Below are 19,727 nucleotides of genomic sequence, written 5' to 3'. Positions count from 1 at the left end.
GTACTATAAAAGAATATATATCTACTTAAGAAACTATTACAAAATTTAGATGTTTTTTGAGGACTCATACGTGTATGGCAATTCTTGAATTATTCATCTTTCAAAATGTTTTACAATCCCTACTCTTTGGTTACAATTACACAGGGTGCAATTTTTAACTTATGAGATTGAATAATATGCCAGCCCTCCACCAAAAACTTACTTATACATATAAATGTATACCATTTACAAGAATCTTGAAAAGTGTAGAGATGAAATATCCTTTATAATGTTATGAATTTCAAAGTTATTGTGCAATCATATAGCCAGAAATATTCACTTCATGACAGAAAGTTCTCCCCAAAAAGGGTGTTTCTTTTGACATCATAATGAAACTCGGTTTACATCATGTCCTTTTTCTATCTAAATATGGAAAATTTGTTCCATATATGAGAAATTATGAGTCTTCTTCACTTACTTGCATATTAGTAGGGTTTGCCCAACAAATAACGCATTATTCATCCTTTTTACCATTTTTTTTTTTTTTTTTTTATCTCTGATCATGAGATGAATATTAGTCTCTCCACAAATTAATTCCCATCTCAAAAATTCTGTACAAGTTATTCATAATTTTAGTAGAAGATGTGGTGGTTATTTGTCAAAGATGATAATTTGAGTCTCTTGTTTCTCAGGAAATTCTTAATCATTTTATTTTATTCCCTATTAATTACTAACAATATTCTTATTACAGCTTTAACAATTAAAAATATCATACTCTCTGCATGATCCAAGTTGTGAATTCCATTACTACCAAGCTATAGGCCCGTAACAAATGTCAATATTTTAAAAATGTTAGCAATATATATATATATTTCTTTCATAAAAGTGAAAACATAACTTTCCCCACCATCAACAGAATAATTTCCAAAATTATCATTTTCAGCTTTTTGTGTCATTTCAAGTTTAGGAAAGTTGGTTGGATGTGTAAAGGTTGTCATTTTTGTAATAGTACATATCTGTTTATTTCAAGGCATTTCTTTTCATTTTAAATTATGTGTCTTTCATATAAATTATTGTGCAATAAATTGCATGCATGGGCTAGTACTACATGCACTTAATTTTCTTAATTTTAGATCCTTACCACGTTTTATTTATTCAATAAAAGATCTCATATTATTTCCTCGAATACTTTTGCAAAATATCTATATTTGATCATGAGAAGGAGATAATTTTACACCCCCCTTTTTTTTGACAGACTCTGTCAGTACATTGAACTATCCCTCTTCAAGTTATTACCCAATGAAAAATAAGCTTACTAAAATTCAGGAAGCTTTCTATCACGGTCGCGTAATTTGTATTTAAACTGATTTTTCCACCGACAACTTCATTCTACTGCTTAAATATAATCAGTACAATATGTCAGGACGTGGTAAAGGAGGTAAAGGACTTGGAAAAGGAGGCGCCAAGCGTCACAGGAAGGTGTTGCGTGATAACATCCAGGGTATCACTAAACCAGCTATCCGTCGTCTTGCACGAAGAGGTGGTGTCAAACGTATCTCTGGACTCATCTATGAAGAGACCCGTGGTGTTTTGAAAGTTTTCTTGGAAAATGTTATCCGTGATGCCGTCACCTACACTGAGCATGCCAAGAGGAAAACTGTCACAGCCATGGACGTTGTCTACGCTTTGAAGAGACAAGGACGTACCCTCTACGGATTCGGAGGTTAAACAGTTTGCCTGTATAACAATAACAACGGCCCTTTTCAGGGCCACCAAATTTTTTCAAAAAGATTCTTAAGTTGATATGTTATCAAGCAACTACAAAGTAGTAGCATATCCCTAAATTGATTGAAGAACGTGTTTTCAAGCAATCGCTATTAACATTGACCAATACAATTAAGAAAAAAAAAAAAAAAATACAAATGAAAAGAAAGTGTAATTAAAATGACACGAGTCACTCTGAATTCTCGTACACAAATAACAAAACTTGAAACTGCCATTGCAAGAACTTGAAATCCCCACACAATGTGCATTCTGGTCTTATAATAAAAGACACATCAAACCGAATACGAGGTGTTTTATGCAGCGAAAAGAAATGCCTGTTTGTGTGCATATAAAAAAAAAAAAAAAAAAAAAAAAAAATTACTATACAAGTCATTGCTTTTAATAAGCATAGGAAAAATATCATTTTTGTTGTTTGTTTTTTTTTTACTTGGATGGGTGTACGTATATCTTTTTTATGCTGTATTTCTTCACATTAATATCGGGAAGTGGACAAGACAATTATTGTGCTAGTAACTATATATATATATCTGTGTGTGTGTGAGTATTTTGTAACACACCAACATAAGAATCTTTTTGAAAAATTTTGGTGGCCCTGAAAAGGGCCGTTGAATATTAGACTGCTACTGCAAGTTTACTTGCTGCTGGTGTATTTGGTGACAGCTTTGGTACCCTCGCTGACAGCGTGCTTGGCCAATTCTCCTGGGAGGAGGAGACGGACAGCGGTCTGGATCTCCCGAGATGTGATAGTAGATCTCTTGTTGTAGTGAGCCAGTCTGGAAGCTTCGGCGGCAATTCTCTCGAAAATGTCGTTGACGAAACTGTTCATGATAGACATAGCTTTTGAAGATACACCAGTATCTGGGTGGACCTGTCGGAGAACTTTGTAGATGTAGATTCCGTATGATTCCCTTCTTCTCCTCTTCCTCTTCTTGTCACCTCCGGCCCGTGCGGCCTTAGCCTTGGTGACGGCCTTTTTGGCGCCTTTAGAACCTGTAGCTTTTGGTGGCATGTTTACCCTCTGACGATAATTCAGTGAATAATAATGTTCGCTTAGACAAAAATCAATTTAAATGAAATAGGTGGATTGAAAAGTTTTCATAAACGCGAACCTCGCCGAAAGCACCCTACAGTTGCACGGCCAAACTAGTCAACACAAGCCCGCCGGCGATTGGTGTTTTAATCGTCGGTTTGTTCAATCCGTTTGAGTGGTATAAAAGGCTAGATTTGCCGTTTCAGGTTTTATTATTATTTGTTTGAAATTACCGAACAAGTCATATCACAATGTCTGGACGTGGAAAGGGAGGAAAAGCTAAATCCAAGGCCAAAAGCAGGTCGTCCCGTGCTGGACTTCAGTTCCCAGTCGGTCGTATCCACAGACTTTTGAGGAAAGGCAACTATGCCGAGAGAGTAGGTGCTGGAGCCCCAGTCTACCTCGCTGCTGTTCTGGAATACTTGGCCGCTGAAGTTTTGGAATTGGCAGGTAACGCCGCCCGTGACAACAAGAAGAGCAGAATCATCCCCCGTCATCTCCAACTGGCTATCAGAAACGACGAGGAACTGAACAAACTCCTCTCCGGTGTTACCATTGCCCAGGGTGGTGTACTGCCAAACATCCAGGCCGTTCTCCTGCCCAAGAAGACCCAGAAGGCTGCCAAATAAACAGTTTAGTTCGCTGAACTATCATATACAACGGCCCTTTTCAGGGCCACCAAATTTTTTCAAAAAGATTCTTATGTTGGTATGTTATGCACAAACAAAGAGAACAAAAATAAGCTAGCTATAACCTTACCCCTCACTAATACTTCTTTTTTTTTTCTTTTTTTTTTTTTAATTTCAAAATCTTTAAAGTGTGTTTACCCCTCACATAAATCATGAAATAAAAAAAAAAATATGAACAGTTTACATTATAATATGTGGAAAGGTCGTGCAGTTTGTTGCTTTGAAAGCGGATAGGGAAACTAGGTGTGTAGGATGTATAAAGAGTACATATTTTGATTTAAAGTTGATTCACAACTATACTGGCATGGTATAATATTGTCCCAACTTACCCGTCCTACTTAGAAAAACACCACAAGTAGTCATTTAATCATTTTACATCCACCAATCTCTCCCTCCTCGCCCACATAAAAGAAATAAAATAAAACAAACAACAAAAATAAAGGGGAAAAAAAGCCAAGGAGGGGTTTGTATATATCACATCTACCAAGTTTTTTTTTTTGGGCTGAATATGGATGTAAAATTGATAAATTTACATGCGGCCAGCAAGCAAATGTATTGTGCATGCAGCTAATAAAAAAATCTTACTTAGACTCCGGTGTTCTTAACCAGCTAGGAGTATAAGAAATAAATGTAATGAATTATAAATATTGCAGATTACATCAAATGAAAATATAAATATTTGAAAAATGTACGACAAAAATATAACTGCTATGGCATGCATTTATTTCCTTTTTTTTCAAATAAAGATACATGTATGAAAAGGACAGAACAAAAACTTTAGTTGGTATTTTTATGGATGTTAGGTGCATTATTTTTTTTCTATTGTCTTTACTGATTTGTCATTAAATATGCTTGTTAAATAAAAATATAGAGAACTTTTTTTTATCAAAAGAATTGCAAGTTTCTTCCTTCTTTCTTTTTTTCTTTCTTGCAACAAATCAAAACCAGTTTTGAATTATATCTAGTATCATTCAACATTGCCAAAACATACACATTTATAATTAAGCAAATATTCTAGAGACTAAAAATGACACAAGCCAAGATTTATTGATTTCGTCTGCAATATTGTCATAATTTTCATATATTTGGCATATCACTCTCCAAGCTCTACCATCAAACAAAAAATGGATTGAAATTTTCTTCACTTTTTAACCAATCAAATGTTGTTATTATTGACCAATCGCAATCAGTTTTATTGATATTAGCGACCAATAAATTTCTCGTTTTCAAATAGTGCGGGCTAACAAAAATAACCTCTTGTCGTTCCAGTAAAATTATCCCTGTGTAAGATTTTGAAATCGCACATCGTTCGAAATGGCTCGTACAAAGCAGACCGCACGTAAATCTACTGGAGGTAAAGCTCCAAGAAAACAACTTGCCACCAAGGCCGCTCGTAAGAGCGCACCTGCCACTGGTGGAGTCAAGAAACCACACAGATACAGGCCTGGAACTGTCGCCCTTAGAGAAATCAGGAGATACCAGAAGAGCACCGAGCTCCTCATCAGAAAACTCCCATTCCAGAGATTAGTCAGAGAAATCGCCCAGGACTTCAAAACTGATCTCAGATTCCAGAGCTCTGCCGTTATGGCACTTCAGGAAGCCAGTGAAGCTTACTTGGTTGGACTTTTCGAAGACACCAACTTGTGTGCTATCCACGCCAAGAGAGTCACCATTATGCCAAAGGACATCCAATTGGCCCGTAGAATCCGTGGAGAACGTGCTTAAGATGTGACTTGTCACAGATAACAAACGGCCCTTTTAAGGGCCACCTAAACTTTTCAAAAAGATTCTTAAATTGCTAGTTACAGAAGTATATGCATGTATTAGACTACTTCGTAGTCTATGATAAATTATTCTAGGCCATTATTCTATATATACCATACTATTTTGTATACGCATGAATTACAACCCCTCTTTTTCCTTGTAATTCCAACCTCATATCCTTTACAATTTATGATATATGTACTACTTTGTCAAATCAAAACGCATACTGGCTGCACCTCTATCAACCTATGTGTGCAAATCAACACACAAATGTATGTACATGTATAGTAGAACCCTTTATAAACTAGTCATCATTCTGTGAATACTACCTACCCACCTGTTACTTTCAAGATACACAGGACAGAGGTAATGCCAAAACTTCTATGCACTATACACTCATTACTGCAACCTGATAATTTTTATTCACAGTGTCAACTTCACTTATATTGGTAAAAGCAAATTAGTAACTTTGTCCTGATCACTCATACTACAATTATAATATTTTACACGCAACATTCATATTGTCCTACACTTTCAAGATGCACAGTAATATAGAATTTAGAACAACAGAGTGAATGTACTATAAAAGAATATATATCTACTTAAGAAACTATTACAAAATTTAGATGTTTTTTGAGGACTCATACGTGTATGGCAATTCTTGAATTATTCATCTTTCAAAATGTTTTACAATCCCTACTCTTTGGTTACAATTACACAGGGTGCAATTTTTAACTTATGAGATTGAATAATATGCCAGCCCTCCACCAAAAACTTACTTATACATATAAATGTATACCATTTACAAGAATCTTGAAAAGTGTAGAGATGAAATATCCTTTATAATGTTATGAATTTCAAAGTTATTGTGCAATCATATAGCCAGAAATATTCACTTCATGACAGAAAGTTCTCCCCAAAAAGGGTGTTTCTTTTGACATCATAATGAAACTCGGTTTACATCATGTCCTTTTTCTATCTAAATATGGAAAATTTGTTCCATATATGAGAAATTATGAGTCTTCTTCACTTACTTGCATATTAGTAGGGTTTGCCCAACAAATAACACATTATTCATCCTTTTTACCATTTTTTTTTTTTTTTTTTTATCTCTGATCATGAGATGAATATTAGTCTCTCCACAAATTAATTCCCATCTAAAAAATTCTGTACAAGTTATTCATAATTTTAGTAGAAGATGTGGTGGTTATTTGTCAAAGATGATAATTTGAGTCTCTTGTTTCTCAGGAAATTCTTAATCATTTTATTTTATTCCCTATTAATTACTAACAATATTCTTATTACAGCTTTAACAATTAAAAATATCATACTCTCTGCATGATCCAAGTTGTGAATTCCATTACTACCAAGCTATAGGCCCGTAACAAATGTCAATATTTTAAAAATGTTAGCAATATATATATATATTTCTTTCATAAAAGTGAAAACATAACTTTCCCCACCATCAACAGAATAATTTCCAAAATTATCATTTTCAGCTTTTTGTGTCATTTCAAGTTTAGGAAAGTTGGTTGGATGTGTAAAGGTTGTCATTTTTGTAATAGTACATATCTGTTTATTTCAAGGCATTTCTTTTCATTTTAAATTATGTGTCTTTCATATAAATTATTGTGCAATAAATTGCATGCATGGGCTAGTACTACATGCACTTAATTTTCTTAATTTTAGATCCTTACCACGTTTTATTTATTCAATAAAAGATCTCATATTATTTCCTCGAATACTTTTGCAAAATATCTATATTTGATCATGAGAAGGAGATAATTTTACACCCCCCTTTTTTTTGACAGACTCTGTCAGTACATTGAACTATCCCTCTTCAAGTTATTACCCAATGAAAAATAAGCTTACTAAAATTCAGGAAGCTTTCTATCACGGTCGCGTAATTTGTATTTAAACTGATTTTTCCACCGACAACTTCATTCTACTGCTTAAATATAATCAGTACAATATGTCAGGACGTGGTAAAGGAGGTAAAGGACTTGGAAAAGGAGGCGCCAAGCGTCACAGGAAGGTGTTGCGTGATAACATCCAGGGTATCACTAAACCAGCTATCCGTCGTCTTGCACGAAGAGGTGGTGTCAAACGTATCTCTGGACTCATCTATGAAGAGACCCGTGGTGTTTTGAAAGTTTTCTTGGAAAATGTTATCCGTGATGCCGTCACCTACACTGAGCATGCCAAGAGGAAAACTGTCACAGCCATGGACGTTGTCTACGCTTTGAAGAGACAAGGACGTACCCTCTACGGATTCGGAGGTTAAACAGTTTGCCTGTATAACAATAACAACGGCCCTTTTCAGGGCCACCAAATTTTTTCAAAAAGATTCTTAAGTTGATATGTTATCAAGCAACTACAAAGTAGTAGCATATCCCTAAATTGATTGAAGAACGTGTTTTCAAGCAATCGCTATTAACATTGACCAATACAATTAAGAAAAAAAAAAAAAAAATACAAATGAAAAGAAAGTGTAATTAAAATGACACGAGTCACTCTGAATTCTCGTACACAAATAACAAAACTTGAAACTGCCATTGCAAGAACTTGAAATCCCCACACAATGTGCATTCTGGTCTTATAATAAAAGACACATCAAACCGAATACGAGGTGTTTTATGCAGCGAAAAGAAATGCCTGTTTGTGTGCATATAAAAAAAAAAAAAAAAAAAAAAAAAAATTACTATACAAGTCATTGCTTTTAATAAGCATAGGAAAAATATCATTTTTGTTGTTTGTTTTTTTTTTACTTGGATGGGTGTACGTATATCTTTTTTATGCTGTATTTCTTCACATTAATATCGGGAAGTGGACAAGACAATTATTGTGCTAGTAACTATATATATATATCTGTGTGTGTGTGAGTATTTTGTAACACACCAACATAAGAATCTTTTTGAAAAATTTTGGTGGCCCTGAAAAGGGCCGTTGAATATTAGACTGCTACTGCAAGTTTACTTGCTGCTGGTGTATTTGGTGACAGCTTTGGTACCCTCGCTGACAGCGTGCTTGGCCAATTCTCCTGGGAGGAGGAGACGGACAGCGGTCTGGATCTCCCGAGATGTGATAGTAGATCTCTTGTTGTAGTGAGCCAGTCTGGAAGCTTCGGCGGCAATTCTCTCGAAAATGTCGTTGACGAAACTGTTCATGATAGACATAGCTTTTGAAGATACACCAGTATCTGGGTGGACCTGTCGGAGAACTTTGTAGATGTAGATTCCGTATGATTCCCTTCTTCTCCTCTTCCTCTTCTTGTCACCTCCGGCCCGTGCGGCCTTAGCCTTGGTGACGGCCTTTTTGGCGCCTTTAGAACCTGTAGCTTTTGGTGGCATGTTTACCCTCTGACGATAATTCAGTGAATAATAATGTTCGCTTAGACAAAAATCAATTTAAATGAAATAGGTGGATTGAAAAGTTTTCATAAACGCGAACCTCGCCGAAAGCACCCTACAGTTGCACGGCCAAACTAGTCAACACAAGCCCGCCGGCGATTGGTGTTTTAATCGTCGGTTTGTTCAATCCGTTTGAGTGGTATAAAAGGCTAGATTTGCCGTTTCAGGTTTTATTATTATTTGTTTGAAATTACCGAACAAGTCATATCACAATGTCTGGACGTGGAAAGGGAGGAAAAGCTAAATCCAAGGCCAAAAGCAGGTCGTCCCGTGCTGGACTTCAGTTCCCAGTCGGTCGTATCCACAGACTTTTGAGGAAAGGCAACTATGCCGAGAGAGTAGGTGCTGGAGCCCCAGTCTACCTCGCTGCTGTTCTGGAATACTTGGCCGCTGAAGTTTTGGAATTGGCAGGTAACGCCGCCCGTGACAACAAGAAGAGCAGAATCATCCCCCGTCATCTCCAACTGGCTATCAGAAACGACGAGGAACTGAACAAACTCCTCTCCGGTGTTACCATTGCCCAGGGTGGTGTACTGCCAAACATCCAGGCCGTTCTCCTGCCCAAGAAGACCCAGAAGGCTGCCAAATAAACAGTTTAGTTCGCTGAACTATCATATACAACGGCCCTTTTCAGGGCCACCAAATTTTTTCAAAAAGATTCTTATGTTGGTATGTTATGCACAAACAAAGAGAACAAAAATAAGCTAGCTATAACCTTACCCCTCACTAATACTTCTTTTTTTTTTCTTTTTTTTTTTTTAATTTCAAAATCTTTAAAGTGTGTTTACCCCTCACATAAATCATGAAATAAAAAAAAAAATATGAACAGTTTACATTATAATATGTGGAAAGGTCGTGCAGTTTGTTGCTTTGAAAGCGGATAGGGAAACTAGGTGTGTAGGATGTATAAAGAGTACATATTTTGATTTAAAGTTGATTCACAACTATACTGGCATGGTATAATATTGTCCCAACTTACCCGTCCTACTTAGAAAAACACCACAAGTAGTCATTTAATCATTTTACATCCACCAATCTCTCCCTCCTCGCCCACATAAAAGAAATAAAATAAAACAAACAACAAAAATAAAGGGGAAAAAAAGCCAAGGAGGGGTTTGTATATATCACATCTACCAAGTTTTTTTTTTTGGGCTGAATATGGATGTAAAATTGATAAATTTACATGCGGCCAGCAAGCAAATGTATTGTGCATGCAGCTAATAAAAAAATCTTACTTAGACTCCGGTGTTCTTAACCAGCTAGGAGTATAAGAAATAAATGTAATGAATTATAAATATTGCAGATTACATCAAATGAAAATATAAATATTTGAAAAATGTACGACAAAAATATAACTGCTATGGCATGCATTTATTTCCTTTTTTTTCAAATAAAGATACATGTATGAAAAGGACAGAACAAAAACTTTAGTTGGTATTTTTATGGATGTTAGGTGCATTATTTTTTTCTATTGTCTTTACTGATTTGTCATTAAATATGCTTGTTAAATAAAAAAATTGAGAACTTTTTTTTATCAAAAGAATTGCAAGTTTCTTCCTTCTTTCTTTTTTTCTTTCTTGCAACAAATCAAAACCAGTTTTGAATTATATCTAGTATCATTCAACATTGCCAAAACATACACATTTATAATTAAGCAAATATTCTAGAGACTAAAAATGACACAAGCCAAGATTTATTGATTTCGTCTGCAATATTGTCATAATTTTCATATATTTGGCATATCACTCTCCAAGCTCTACCATCAAACAAAAAATGGATTGAAATTTTCTTCACTTTTTAACCAATCAAATGTTGTTATTATTGACCAATCGCAATCAGTTTTATTGATATTAGCGACCAATAAATTTCTCGTTTTCAAATAGTGCGGGCTAACAAAAATAACCTCTTGTCGTTCCAGTAAAATTATCCCTGTGTAAGATTTTGAAATCGCACATCGTTCGAAATGGCTCGTACAAAGCAGACCGCACGTAAATCTACTGGAGGTAAAGCTCCAAGAAAACAACTTGCCACCAAGGCCGCTCGTAAGAGCGCACCTGCCACTGGTGGAGTCAAGAAACCACACAGATACAGGCCTGGAACTGTCGCCCTTAGAGAAATCAGGAGATACCAGAAGAGCACCGAGCTCCTCATCAGAAAACTCCCATTCCAGAGATTAGTCAGAGAAATCGCCCAGGACTTCAAAACTGATCTCAGATTCCAGAGCTCTGCCGTTATGGCACTTCAGGAAGCCAGTGAAGCTTACTTGGTTGGACTTTTCGAAGACACCAACTTGTGTGCTATCCACGCCAAGAGAGTCACCATTATGCCAAAGGACATCCAATTGGCCCGTAGAATCCGTGGAGAACGTGCTTAAGATGTGACTTGTCACAGATAACAAACGGCCCTTTTAAGGGCCACCTAAACTTTTCAAAAAGATTCTTAAATTGCTAGTTACAGAAGTATATGCATGTATTAGACTACTTCGTAGTCTATGATAAATTATTCTAGGCCATTATTCTATATATACCATACTATTTTGTATACGCATGAATTACAACCCCTCTTTTTCCTTGTAATTCCAACCTCATATCCTTTACAATTTATGATATATGTACTACTTTGTCAAATCAAAACGCATACTGGCTGCACCTCTATCAACCTATGTGTGCAAATCAACACACAAATGTATGTACATGTATAGTAGAACCCTTTATAAACTAGTCATCATTCTGTGAATACTACCTACCCACCTGTTACTTTCAAGATACACAGAACAGAGGTAATGCCAAAACTTCTATGCACTATACACTCATTACTGCAACCTGATAATTTTTATTCACAGTGTCAACTTCACTTATATTGGTAAAAGCAAATTAGTAACTTTGTCCTGATCACTCATACTACAATTATAATATTTTACACGCAACATTCATATTGTCCTACACTTTCAAGATGCACAGTAATATAGAATTTAGAACAACAGAGTGAATGTACTATAAAAGAATATATATCTACTTAAGAAACTATTACAAAATTTAGATGTTTTTTGAGGACTCATACGTGTATGGCAATTCTTGAATTATTCATCTTTCAAAATGTTTTACAATCCCTACTCTTTGGTTACAATTACACAGGGTGCAATTTTTAACTTATGAGATTGAATAATATGCCAGCCCTCCACCAAAAACTTACTTATACATATAAATGTATACCATTTACAAGAATCTTGAAAAGTGTAGAGATGAAATATCCTTTATAATGTTATGAATTTCAAAGTTATTGTGCAATCATATAGCCAGAAATATTCACTTCATGACAGAAAGTTCTCCCCAAAAAGGGTGTTTCTTTTGACATCATAATGAAACTCGGTTTACATCATGTCCTTTTTCTATCTAAATATGGAAAATTTGTTCCATATATGAGAAATTATGAGTCTTCTTCACTTACTTGCATATTAGTAGGGTTTGCCCAACAAATAACACATTATTCATCCTTTTTACCATTTTTTTTTTTTTTTTTTTATCTCTGATCATGAGATGAATATTAGTCTCTCCACAAATTAATTCCCATCTAAAAAATTCTGTACAAGTTATTCATAATTTTAGTAGAAGATGTGGTGGTTATTTGTCAAAGATGATAATTTGAGTCTCTTGTTTCTCAGGAAATTCTTAATCATTTTATTTTATTCCCTATTAATTACTAACAATATTCTTATTACAGCTTTAACAATTAAAAATATCATACTCTCTGCATGATCCAAGTTGTGAATTCCATTACTACCAAGCTATAGGCCCGTAACAAATGTCAATATTTTAAAAATGTTAGCAATATATATATATATTTCTTTCATAAAAGTGAAAACATAACTTTCCCCACCATCAACAGAATAATTTCCAAAATTATCATTTTCAGCTTTTTGTGTCATTTCAAGTTTAGGAAAGTTGGTTGGATGTGTAAAGGTTGTCATTTTTGTAATAGTACATATCTGTTTATTTCAAGGCATTTCTTTTCATTTTAAATTATGTGTCTTTCATATAAATTATTGTGCAATAAATTGCATGCATGGGCTAGTACTACATGCACTTAATTTTCTTAATTTTAGATCCTTACCACGTTTTATTTATTCAATAAAAGATCTCATATTATTTCCTCGAATACTTTTGCAAAATATCTATATTTGATCATGAGAAGGAGATAATTTTACACCCCCCTTTTTTTTGACAGACTCTGTCAGTACATTGAACTATCCCTCTTCAAGTTATTACCCAATGAAAAATAAGCTTACTAAAATTCAGGAAGCTTTCTATCACGGTCGCGTAATTTGTATTTAAACTGATTTTTCCACCGACAACTTCATTCTACTGCTTAAATATAATCAGTACAATATGTCAGGACGTGGTAAAGGAGGTAAAGGACTTGGAAAAGGAGGCGCCAAGCGTCACAGGAAGGTGTTGCGTGATAACATCCAGGGTATCACTAAACCAGCTATCCGTCGTCTTGCACGAAGAGGTGGTGTCAAACGTATCTCTGGACTCATCTATGAAGAGACCCGTGGTGTTTTGAAAGTTTTCTTGGAAAATGTTATCCGTGATGCCGTCACCTACACTGAGCATGCCAAGAGGAAAACTGTCACAGCCATGGACGTTGTCTACGCTTTGAAGAGACAAGGACGTACCCTCTACGGATTCGGAGGTTAAACAGTTTGCCTGTATAACAATAACAACGGCCCTTTTCAGGGCCACCAAATTTTTTCAAAAAGATTCTTAAGTTGATATGTTATCAAGCAACTACAAAGTAGTAGCATATCCCTAAATTGATTGAAGAACGTGTTTTCAAGCAATCGCTATTAACATTGACCAATACAATTAAGAAAAAAAAAATACAAATGAAAAGAAAGTGTAATTAAAATGACACGAGTCACTCTGAATTCTCGTACACAAATAACAAATAACTTGAAACTGCCATTGCAAGAACTTGAAATCCCCACACAATGTGCATTCTGGTCTTATAATAAAAGACACATCAAACCGAATACGAGGTGTTTTATGCAGCGAAAAGAAATGCCTGTTTGTGTGCATATAAAAAAAAAAAAAAAAAAAAAAAAAAATTACTATACAAGTCATTGCTTTTAATAAGCATAGGAAAAATATCATTTTTGTTGTTTGTTTTTTTTTTACTTGGATGGGTGTACGTATATCTTTTTTATGCTGTATTTCTTCACATTAATATCGGGAAGTGGACAAGACAATTATTGTGCTAGTAACTATATATATATATCTGTGTGTGTGTGAGTATTTTGTAACACACCAACATAAGAATCTTTTTGAAAAATTTTGGTGGCCCTGAAAAGGGCCGTTGAATATTAGACTGCTACTGCAAGTTTACTTGCTGCTGGTGTATTTGGTGACAGCTTTGGTACCCTCGCTGACAGCGTGCTTGGCCAATTCTCCTGGGAGGAGGAGACGGACAGCGGTCTGGATCTCCCGAGATGTGATAGTAGATCTCTTGTTGTAGTGAGCCAGTCTGGAAGCTTCGGCGGCAATTCTCTCGAAAATGTCGTTGACGAAACTGTTCATGATAGACATAGCTTTTGAAGATACACCAGTATCTGGGTGGACCTGTCGGAGAACTTTGTAGATGTAGATTCCGTATGATTCCCTTCTTCTCCTCTTCCTCTTCTTGTCACCTCCGGCCCGTGCGGCCTTAGCCTTGGTGACGGCCTTTTTGGCGCCTTTAGAACCTGTAGCTTTTGGTGGCATGTTTACCCTCTGACGATAATTCAGTGAATAATAATGTTCGCTTAGACAAAAATCAATTTAAATGAAATAGGTGGATTGAAAAGTTTTCATAAACGCGAACCTCGCCGAAAGCACCCTACAGTTGCACGGCCAAACTAGTCAACACAAGCCCGCCGGCGATTGGTGTTTTAATCGTCGGTTTGTTCAATCCGTTTGAGTGGTATAAAAGGCTAGATTTGCCGTTTCAGGTTTTATTATTATTTGTTTGAAATTACCGAACAAGTCATATCACAATGTCTGGACGTGGAAAGGGAGGAAAAGCTAAATCCAAGGCCAAAAGCAGGTCGTCCCGTGCTGGACTTCAGTTCCCAGTCGGTCGTATCCACAGACTTTTAAGGAAAGGCAACTATGCCGAGAGAGTAGGTGCTGGAGCCCCAGTCTACCTCGCCGCTGTTCTGGAATACTTGGCCGCTGAAGTTTTGGAATTGGCAGGTAACGCCGCCCGTGACAACAAGAAGAGCAGAATCATCCCCCGTCATCTCCAACTGGCTATCAGAAACGACGAGGAACTGAACAAACTCCTCTCCGGTGTTACCATTGCCCAGGGTGGTGTACTGCCAAACATCCAGGCCGTTCTCCTGCCCAAGAAGACCCAGAAGGCTGCCAAATAAACAGTTTAGTTCGCTGAACTATCATATACAACGGCCCTTTTCAGGGCCACCAAATTTTTTCAAAAAGATTCTTATGTTGGTATGTTATGCACAAACAAAGAGAACAAAAATAAGCTAGCTATAACCTTACCCCTCACTAATACTTCTTTTTTTTTTTCTTTTTTTTTTTAATTTCAAAATCTTTAAAGTGTGTTTACCCCTCACATAAATCATGAAATAAAAAAAAAAAATATGAACAGTTTACATTATAATATGTGGAAAGGTCGTGCAGTTTGTTGCTTTGAAAGCGGATAGGGAAACTAGGTGTGTATGATGTATAAAGAGTACATATTTTGATTTAAAGTTGATTCACAACTATACTGGCATGGTATAATATTGTCCCAACTTACCCGTCCTACTTAGAAAAACACCACAAGTAGTCATTTAATCATTTTACATCCACCAATCTCTCCCTCCTCGCCCACATAAAAGAAATAAAATAAAACAAACAACAAAAATAAAGGGGAAAAAAAGCCAAGGAGGGGTTTGTATATATCACATCTACCAAGTTTTTTTTTTTGGGCTGAATATGGATGTAAAATTGATAAATTTACATGCGGCCAGCAAGCAAATGTATTGTGCATGCAGCTAATAAAAAAATCTTACTTAGACTCCGGTGTTCTTAACCAGCTAGGAGTATAAGAAATAAATGTAATGAATTATAAATATTGCAGATTACATCAAATGAAAATATAAATATTTGAAAAATGTACGACAAAAATATAACTGCTATGGCATGCATTTATTTCCTTTTTTTTCAAATAAAGATACATGTATGAAAAGGACAGAACAAAAACTTTAGTTGGTATTTTTATGGATGTTAGGTGCATTATTTTTTTTCTATTGTCTTTACTGATTTGTCATTAAATATGCTTGTTAAATAAAAATATAGAGAACTTTTTTTTATCAAAAGAATTGCAAGTTTCTTCCTTCTTTCTTTTTTTCTTTCTTGCAACAAATCAAAACCAGTTTTGAATTATATCTAGTATCATTCAACATTGCCAAAACATACACATTTATAATTAAGCAAATATTCTAGAGACTAAAAATGACACAAGCCAAGATTTATTGATTTCGTCTGCAATATTGTCATAATTTTCATATATTTGGCATATCACTCTCCAAGCTCTACCATCAAACAAAAAATGGATTGAAATTTTCTTCACTTTTTAACCAATCAAATGTTGTTATTATTGACCAATCGCAATCAGTTTTATTGATATTAGCGACCAATAAATTTCTCGTTTTCAAATAGTGCGGGCTAACAAAAATAACCTCTTGTCGTTCCAGTAAAATTATCCCTGTGTAAGATTTTGAAATCGCACATCGTTCGAAATGGCTCGTACAAAGCAGACCGCACGTAAATCTACTGGAGGTAAAGCTCCAAGAAAACAACTTGCCACCAAGGCCGCTCGTAAGAGCGCACCTGCCACTGGTGGAGTCAAGAAACCACACAGATACAGGCCTGGAACTGTCGCCCTTAGAGAAATCAGGAGATACCAGAAGAGCACCGAGCTCCTCATCAGAAAACTCCCATTCCAGAGATTAGTCAGAGAAATCGCCCAGGACTTCAAAACTGATCTCAGATTCCAGAGCTCTGCCGTTATGGCACTTCAGGAAGCCAGTGAAGCTTACTTGGTTGGACTTTTCGAAGACACCAACTTGTGTGCTATCCACGCCAAGAGAGTCACCATTATGCCAAAGGACATCCAATTGGCCCGTAGAATCCGTGGAGAACGTGCTTAAGATGTGAGTTGTCACAGATAACAAACGGCCCTTTTAAGGGCCACCTAAACTTTTCAAAAAGATTCTTAAATTGCTAGTTACAGAAGTATATGCATGTATTAGACTACTTCGTAGTCTATGATAAATTATTCCAGGCCATTATTCTATATATACCATACTATTTTGTATACGCATGAATTACAACCCCTCTTTTTCCTTGTAATTCCAACCACATATCCTTTACAATTTATGATATATGTACTACTTTGTCAAATCAAAACGCATACTGGCTGCACCTCTATCAACCTATGTGTGCAAATCAACACACAAATGTATGTACATGTATAGTAGAACCCTTTATAAACTAGTCATCATTCTGTGAATACTACTCACCCACCTGTTACTTTCAAGATACACAGGACAGAGGTAATGCCAAAACTTCTATGCACTATACACTCATTACTGCAACCTGATAATTTTTATTCACAGTGTCAACTTCACTTATATTGGTAAAAGCAAATTAGTAACTTTGTCCTGATCACTCATACTACAATTATAATATTTTACACGCAACATTCATATTGTCCTACACTTTCAAGATGCACAGTAATATAGAATTTAGAACAACAGAGTGAATGTACTATAAAAGAATATATATCTACTTAAGAAACTATTACAAAATTTAGATGTTTTTTGAGGACTCATACGTGTATGGCAATTCTTGAATTATTCATCTTTCAAAATGTTTTACAATCCCTACTCTTTGGTTACAATTACACAGGGTGCAATTTTTAACTTATGAGATTGAATAATATGCCAGCCCTCCACCAAAAACTTACTTATACATATAAATGTATACCATTTACAAGAATCTTGAAAAGTGTAGAGATGAAATATCCTTTATAATGTTATGAATTTCAAAGTTATTGTGCAATCATATAGCCAGAAATATTCACTTCATGACAGAAAGTTCTCCCCAAAAAGGGTGTTTCTTTTGACATCATAATGAAACTCGGTTTACATCATGTCCTTTTTCTATCTAAATATGGAAAATTTGTTCCATATATGAGAAATTATGAGTCTTCTTCACTTACTTGCATATTAGTAGGGTTTGCCCAACAAATAACACATTATTCATCCTTTTTACCATTTTTTTTTTTTTTTTTTTATCTCTGATCATGAGATGAATATTAGTCTCTCCACAAATTAATTCCCATCTCAAAAATTCTGTACAAGTTATTCATAATTTTAGTAGAAGATGTGGTGGTTATTTGTCAAAGATGATAATTTGAGTCTCTTGTTTCTCAGGAAATTCTTAATCATTTTATTTTATTCCCTATTAATTACTAACAATATTCTTATTACAGCTTTAACAATTAAAAATATCATACTCTCTGCATGATCCAAGTTGTGAATTCCATTACTACCAAGCTATAGGCCCGTAACAAATGTCAATATTTTAAAAATGTTAGCAATATATATATATATTTCTTTCATAAAAGTGAAAACATAACTTTCCCCACCATCAACAGAATAATTTCCAAAATTATCATTTTCAGCTTTTTGTGTCATTTCAAGTTTAGGAAAGTTGGTTGGATGTGTAAAGGTTGTCATTTTTGTAATAGTACATATCTGTTTATTTCAAGGCATTTCTTTTCATTTTAAATTATGTGTCTTTCATATAAATTATTGTGCAATAAATTGCATGCATGGGCTAGTACTACATGCACTTAATTTTCTTAATTTTAGATCCTTACCACGTTTTATTTATTCAATAAAAGATCTCATATTATTTCCTCGAATACTTTTGCAAAATATCTATATTTGATCATGAGAAGGAGATAATTTTACACCCCCCTTTTTTTTGACAGACTCTGTCAGTACATTGAACTATCCCTCTTCAAGTTATTACCCAATGAAAAATAAGCTTACTAAAATTCAGGAAGCTTTCTATCACGGTCGCGTAATTTGTATTTAAACTGATTTTTCCACCGACAACTTCATTCTACTGCTTAAATATAATCAGTACAATATGTCAGGACGTGGTAAAGGAGGTAAAGGACTTGGAAAAGGAGGCGCCAAGCGTCACAGGAAGGTGTTGCGTGATAACATCCAGGGTATCACTAAACCAGCTATCCGTCGTCTTGCACGAAGAGGTGGTGTCAAACGTATCTCTGGACTCATCTATGAAGAGACCCGTGGTGTTTTGAAAGTTTTCTTGGAAAATGTTATCCGTGATGCCGTCACCTACACTGAGCATGCCAAGAGGAAAACTGTCACAGCCATGGACGTTGTCTACGCTTTGAAGAGACAAGGACGTACCCTCTACGGATTCGGAGGTTAAACAGTTTGCCTGTATAACAATAACAACGGCCCTTTTCAGGGCCACCAAATTTTTTCAAAAAGATTCTTAAGTTGATATGTTATCAAGCAACTACAAAGTAGTAGCATATCCCTAAATTGATTGAAGAACGTGTTTTCAAGCAATCGCTATTAACATTGACCAATACAATTAAGAAAAAAAAAATACAAATGAAAAGAAAGTGTAATTAAAATGACACGAGTCACTCTGAATTCTCGTACACAAATAACAAATAACTTGAAACTGCCATTGCAAGAACTTGAAATCCCCACACAATGTGCATTCTGGTCTTATAATAAAAGACACATCAAACCGAATACGAGGTGTTTTATGCAGCGAAAAGAAATGCCTGTTTGTGTGCATATAAAAAAAAAAAAAAAAAAAAAAAAAAATTACTATACAAGTCATTGCTTTTAATAAGCATAGGAAAAATATCATTTTTGTTGTTTGTTTTTTTTTTACTTGGATGGGTGTACGTATATCTTTTTTATGCTGTATTTCTTCACATTAATATCGGGAAGTGGACAAGACAATT

The 19,727-nt window shown here is 35.2% G+C and overlaps 4 protein-coding genes across 4 annotated transcripts; 3 read left to right on the top strand and 1 right to left on the bottom strand.

Annotated features, from left to right (window-relative positions):
* The first annotated feature begins 1,023 nt into the window (after nt 1-1,023).
* LOC148605185 (uncharacterized) lies at nt 1,024-7,812 on the top strand. The gene is made up of 4 exons (XM_088547560.1): nt 1,024-1,706; nt 3,036-3,363; nt 4,780-5,148; nt 7,214-7,812. The coding sequence occupies exons 1-4, from the start codon at nt 1,396-1,398 to the stop codon at nt 7,529-7,531; spliced, it is 1,326 nt and encodes a 441-aa protein (XP_088403686.1). The 5' UTR covers nt 1,024-1,395; the 3' UTR covers nt 7,532-7,812.
* A 407-nt stretch (nt 7,813-8,219) lies between these two features.
* LOC148605184 (histone H2B) lies at nt 8,220-8,597 on the bottom strand. Its single transcript, XM_088547559.1, has one exon. The coding sequence runs from the start codon at nt 8,595-8,597 to the stop codon at nt 8,220-8,222; it is 378 nt and encodes a 125-aa protein (XP_088403685.1).
* Nucleotides 8,598-8,869: 272 nt separating this feature from the next.
* Nucleotides 8,870-9,247, top strand: LOC148605183 (histone H2A). Its single transcript, XM_088547558.1, has one exon. It carries the CDS (start codon nt 8,870-8,872, stop codon nt 9,245-9,247), a length of 378 nt encoding a protein of 125 aa, XP_088403684.1.
* A 3,423-nt stretch (nt 9,248-12,670) lies between these two features.
* Nucleotides 12,671-19,451, top strand: LOC148605182 (uncharacterized). Its single transcript, XM_088547557.1, has 4 exons — nt 12,671-13,353; nt 14,679-15,006; nt 16,423-16,791; nt 18,857-19,451. Exons 1-4 carry the CDS (start codon nt 13,043-13,045, stop codon nt 19,172-19,174), a joined length of 1,326 nt encoding a protein of 441 aa, XP_088403683.1. The 5' UTR covers nt 12,671-13,042; the 3' UTR covers nt 19,175-19,451.
* Nucleotides 19,452-19,727: the final 276 nt, after the last annotated feature.

This window comes from Perna viridis, chromosome 10, assembly GCF_037379345.1.
Source record: "Perna viridis isolate PV_CMFRI_1.1 ecotype Kerala chromosome 10, ASM3737934v1, whole genome shotgun sequence".
In the NCBI taxonomy this organism is placed as follows: Eukaryota; Metazoa; Mollusca; class Bivalvia; order Mytilida; family Mytilidae; genus Perna; species Perna viridis.
This window is presented reverse-complemented; position numbering and strand designations above follow the sequence as displayed.

Excerpts from the sequence above, each read along its gene's own strand:
- LOC148605182 (XM_088547557.1), top strand. The coding sequence starts at position 13,043 with ATGTCAGGACGTGGTAAAGGAGGTAAAGGACTTGGAAAAGGAGGCGCC. Across the intron at positions 13,354-14,678 it reads CTCTACGGATTCGGAGGTTA|TCATATCACAATGTCTGGAC; the intron begins AACAGTTTGCCT and ends TTACCGAACAAG. Across the intron at positions 16,792-18,856 it reads GTGCTATCCACGCCAAGAGA|TACAATATGTCAGGACGTGG; the intron begins GTCACCATTATG and ends AAATATAATCAG.
- LOC148605185 (XM_088547560.1), top strand. The coding sequence starts at position 1,396 with ATGTCAGGACGTGGTAAAGGAGGTAAAGGACTTGGAAAAGGAGGCGCC. Across the intron at positions 1,707-3,035 it reads CTCTACGGATTCGGAGGTTA|TCATATCACAATGTCTGGAC; the intron begins AACAGTTTGCCT and ends TTACCGAACAAG. Across the intron at positions 5,149-7,213 it reads GTGCTATCCACGCCAAGAGA|TACAATATGTCAGGACGTGG; the intron begins GTCACCATTATG and ends AAATATAATCAG.
- LOC148605184 (XM_088547559.1), bottom strand. The coding sequence starts at position 8,597 with ATGCCACCAAAAGCTACAGGTTCTAAAGGCGCCAAAAAGGCCGTCACC.
- LOC148605183 (XM_088547558.1), top strand. The coding sequence starts at position 8,870 with ATGTCTGGACGTGGAAAGGGAGGAAAAGCTAAATCCAAGGCCAAAAGC.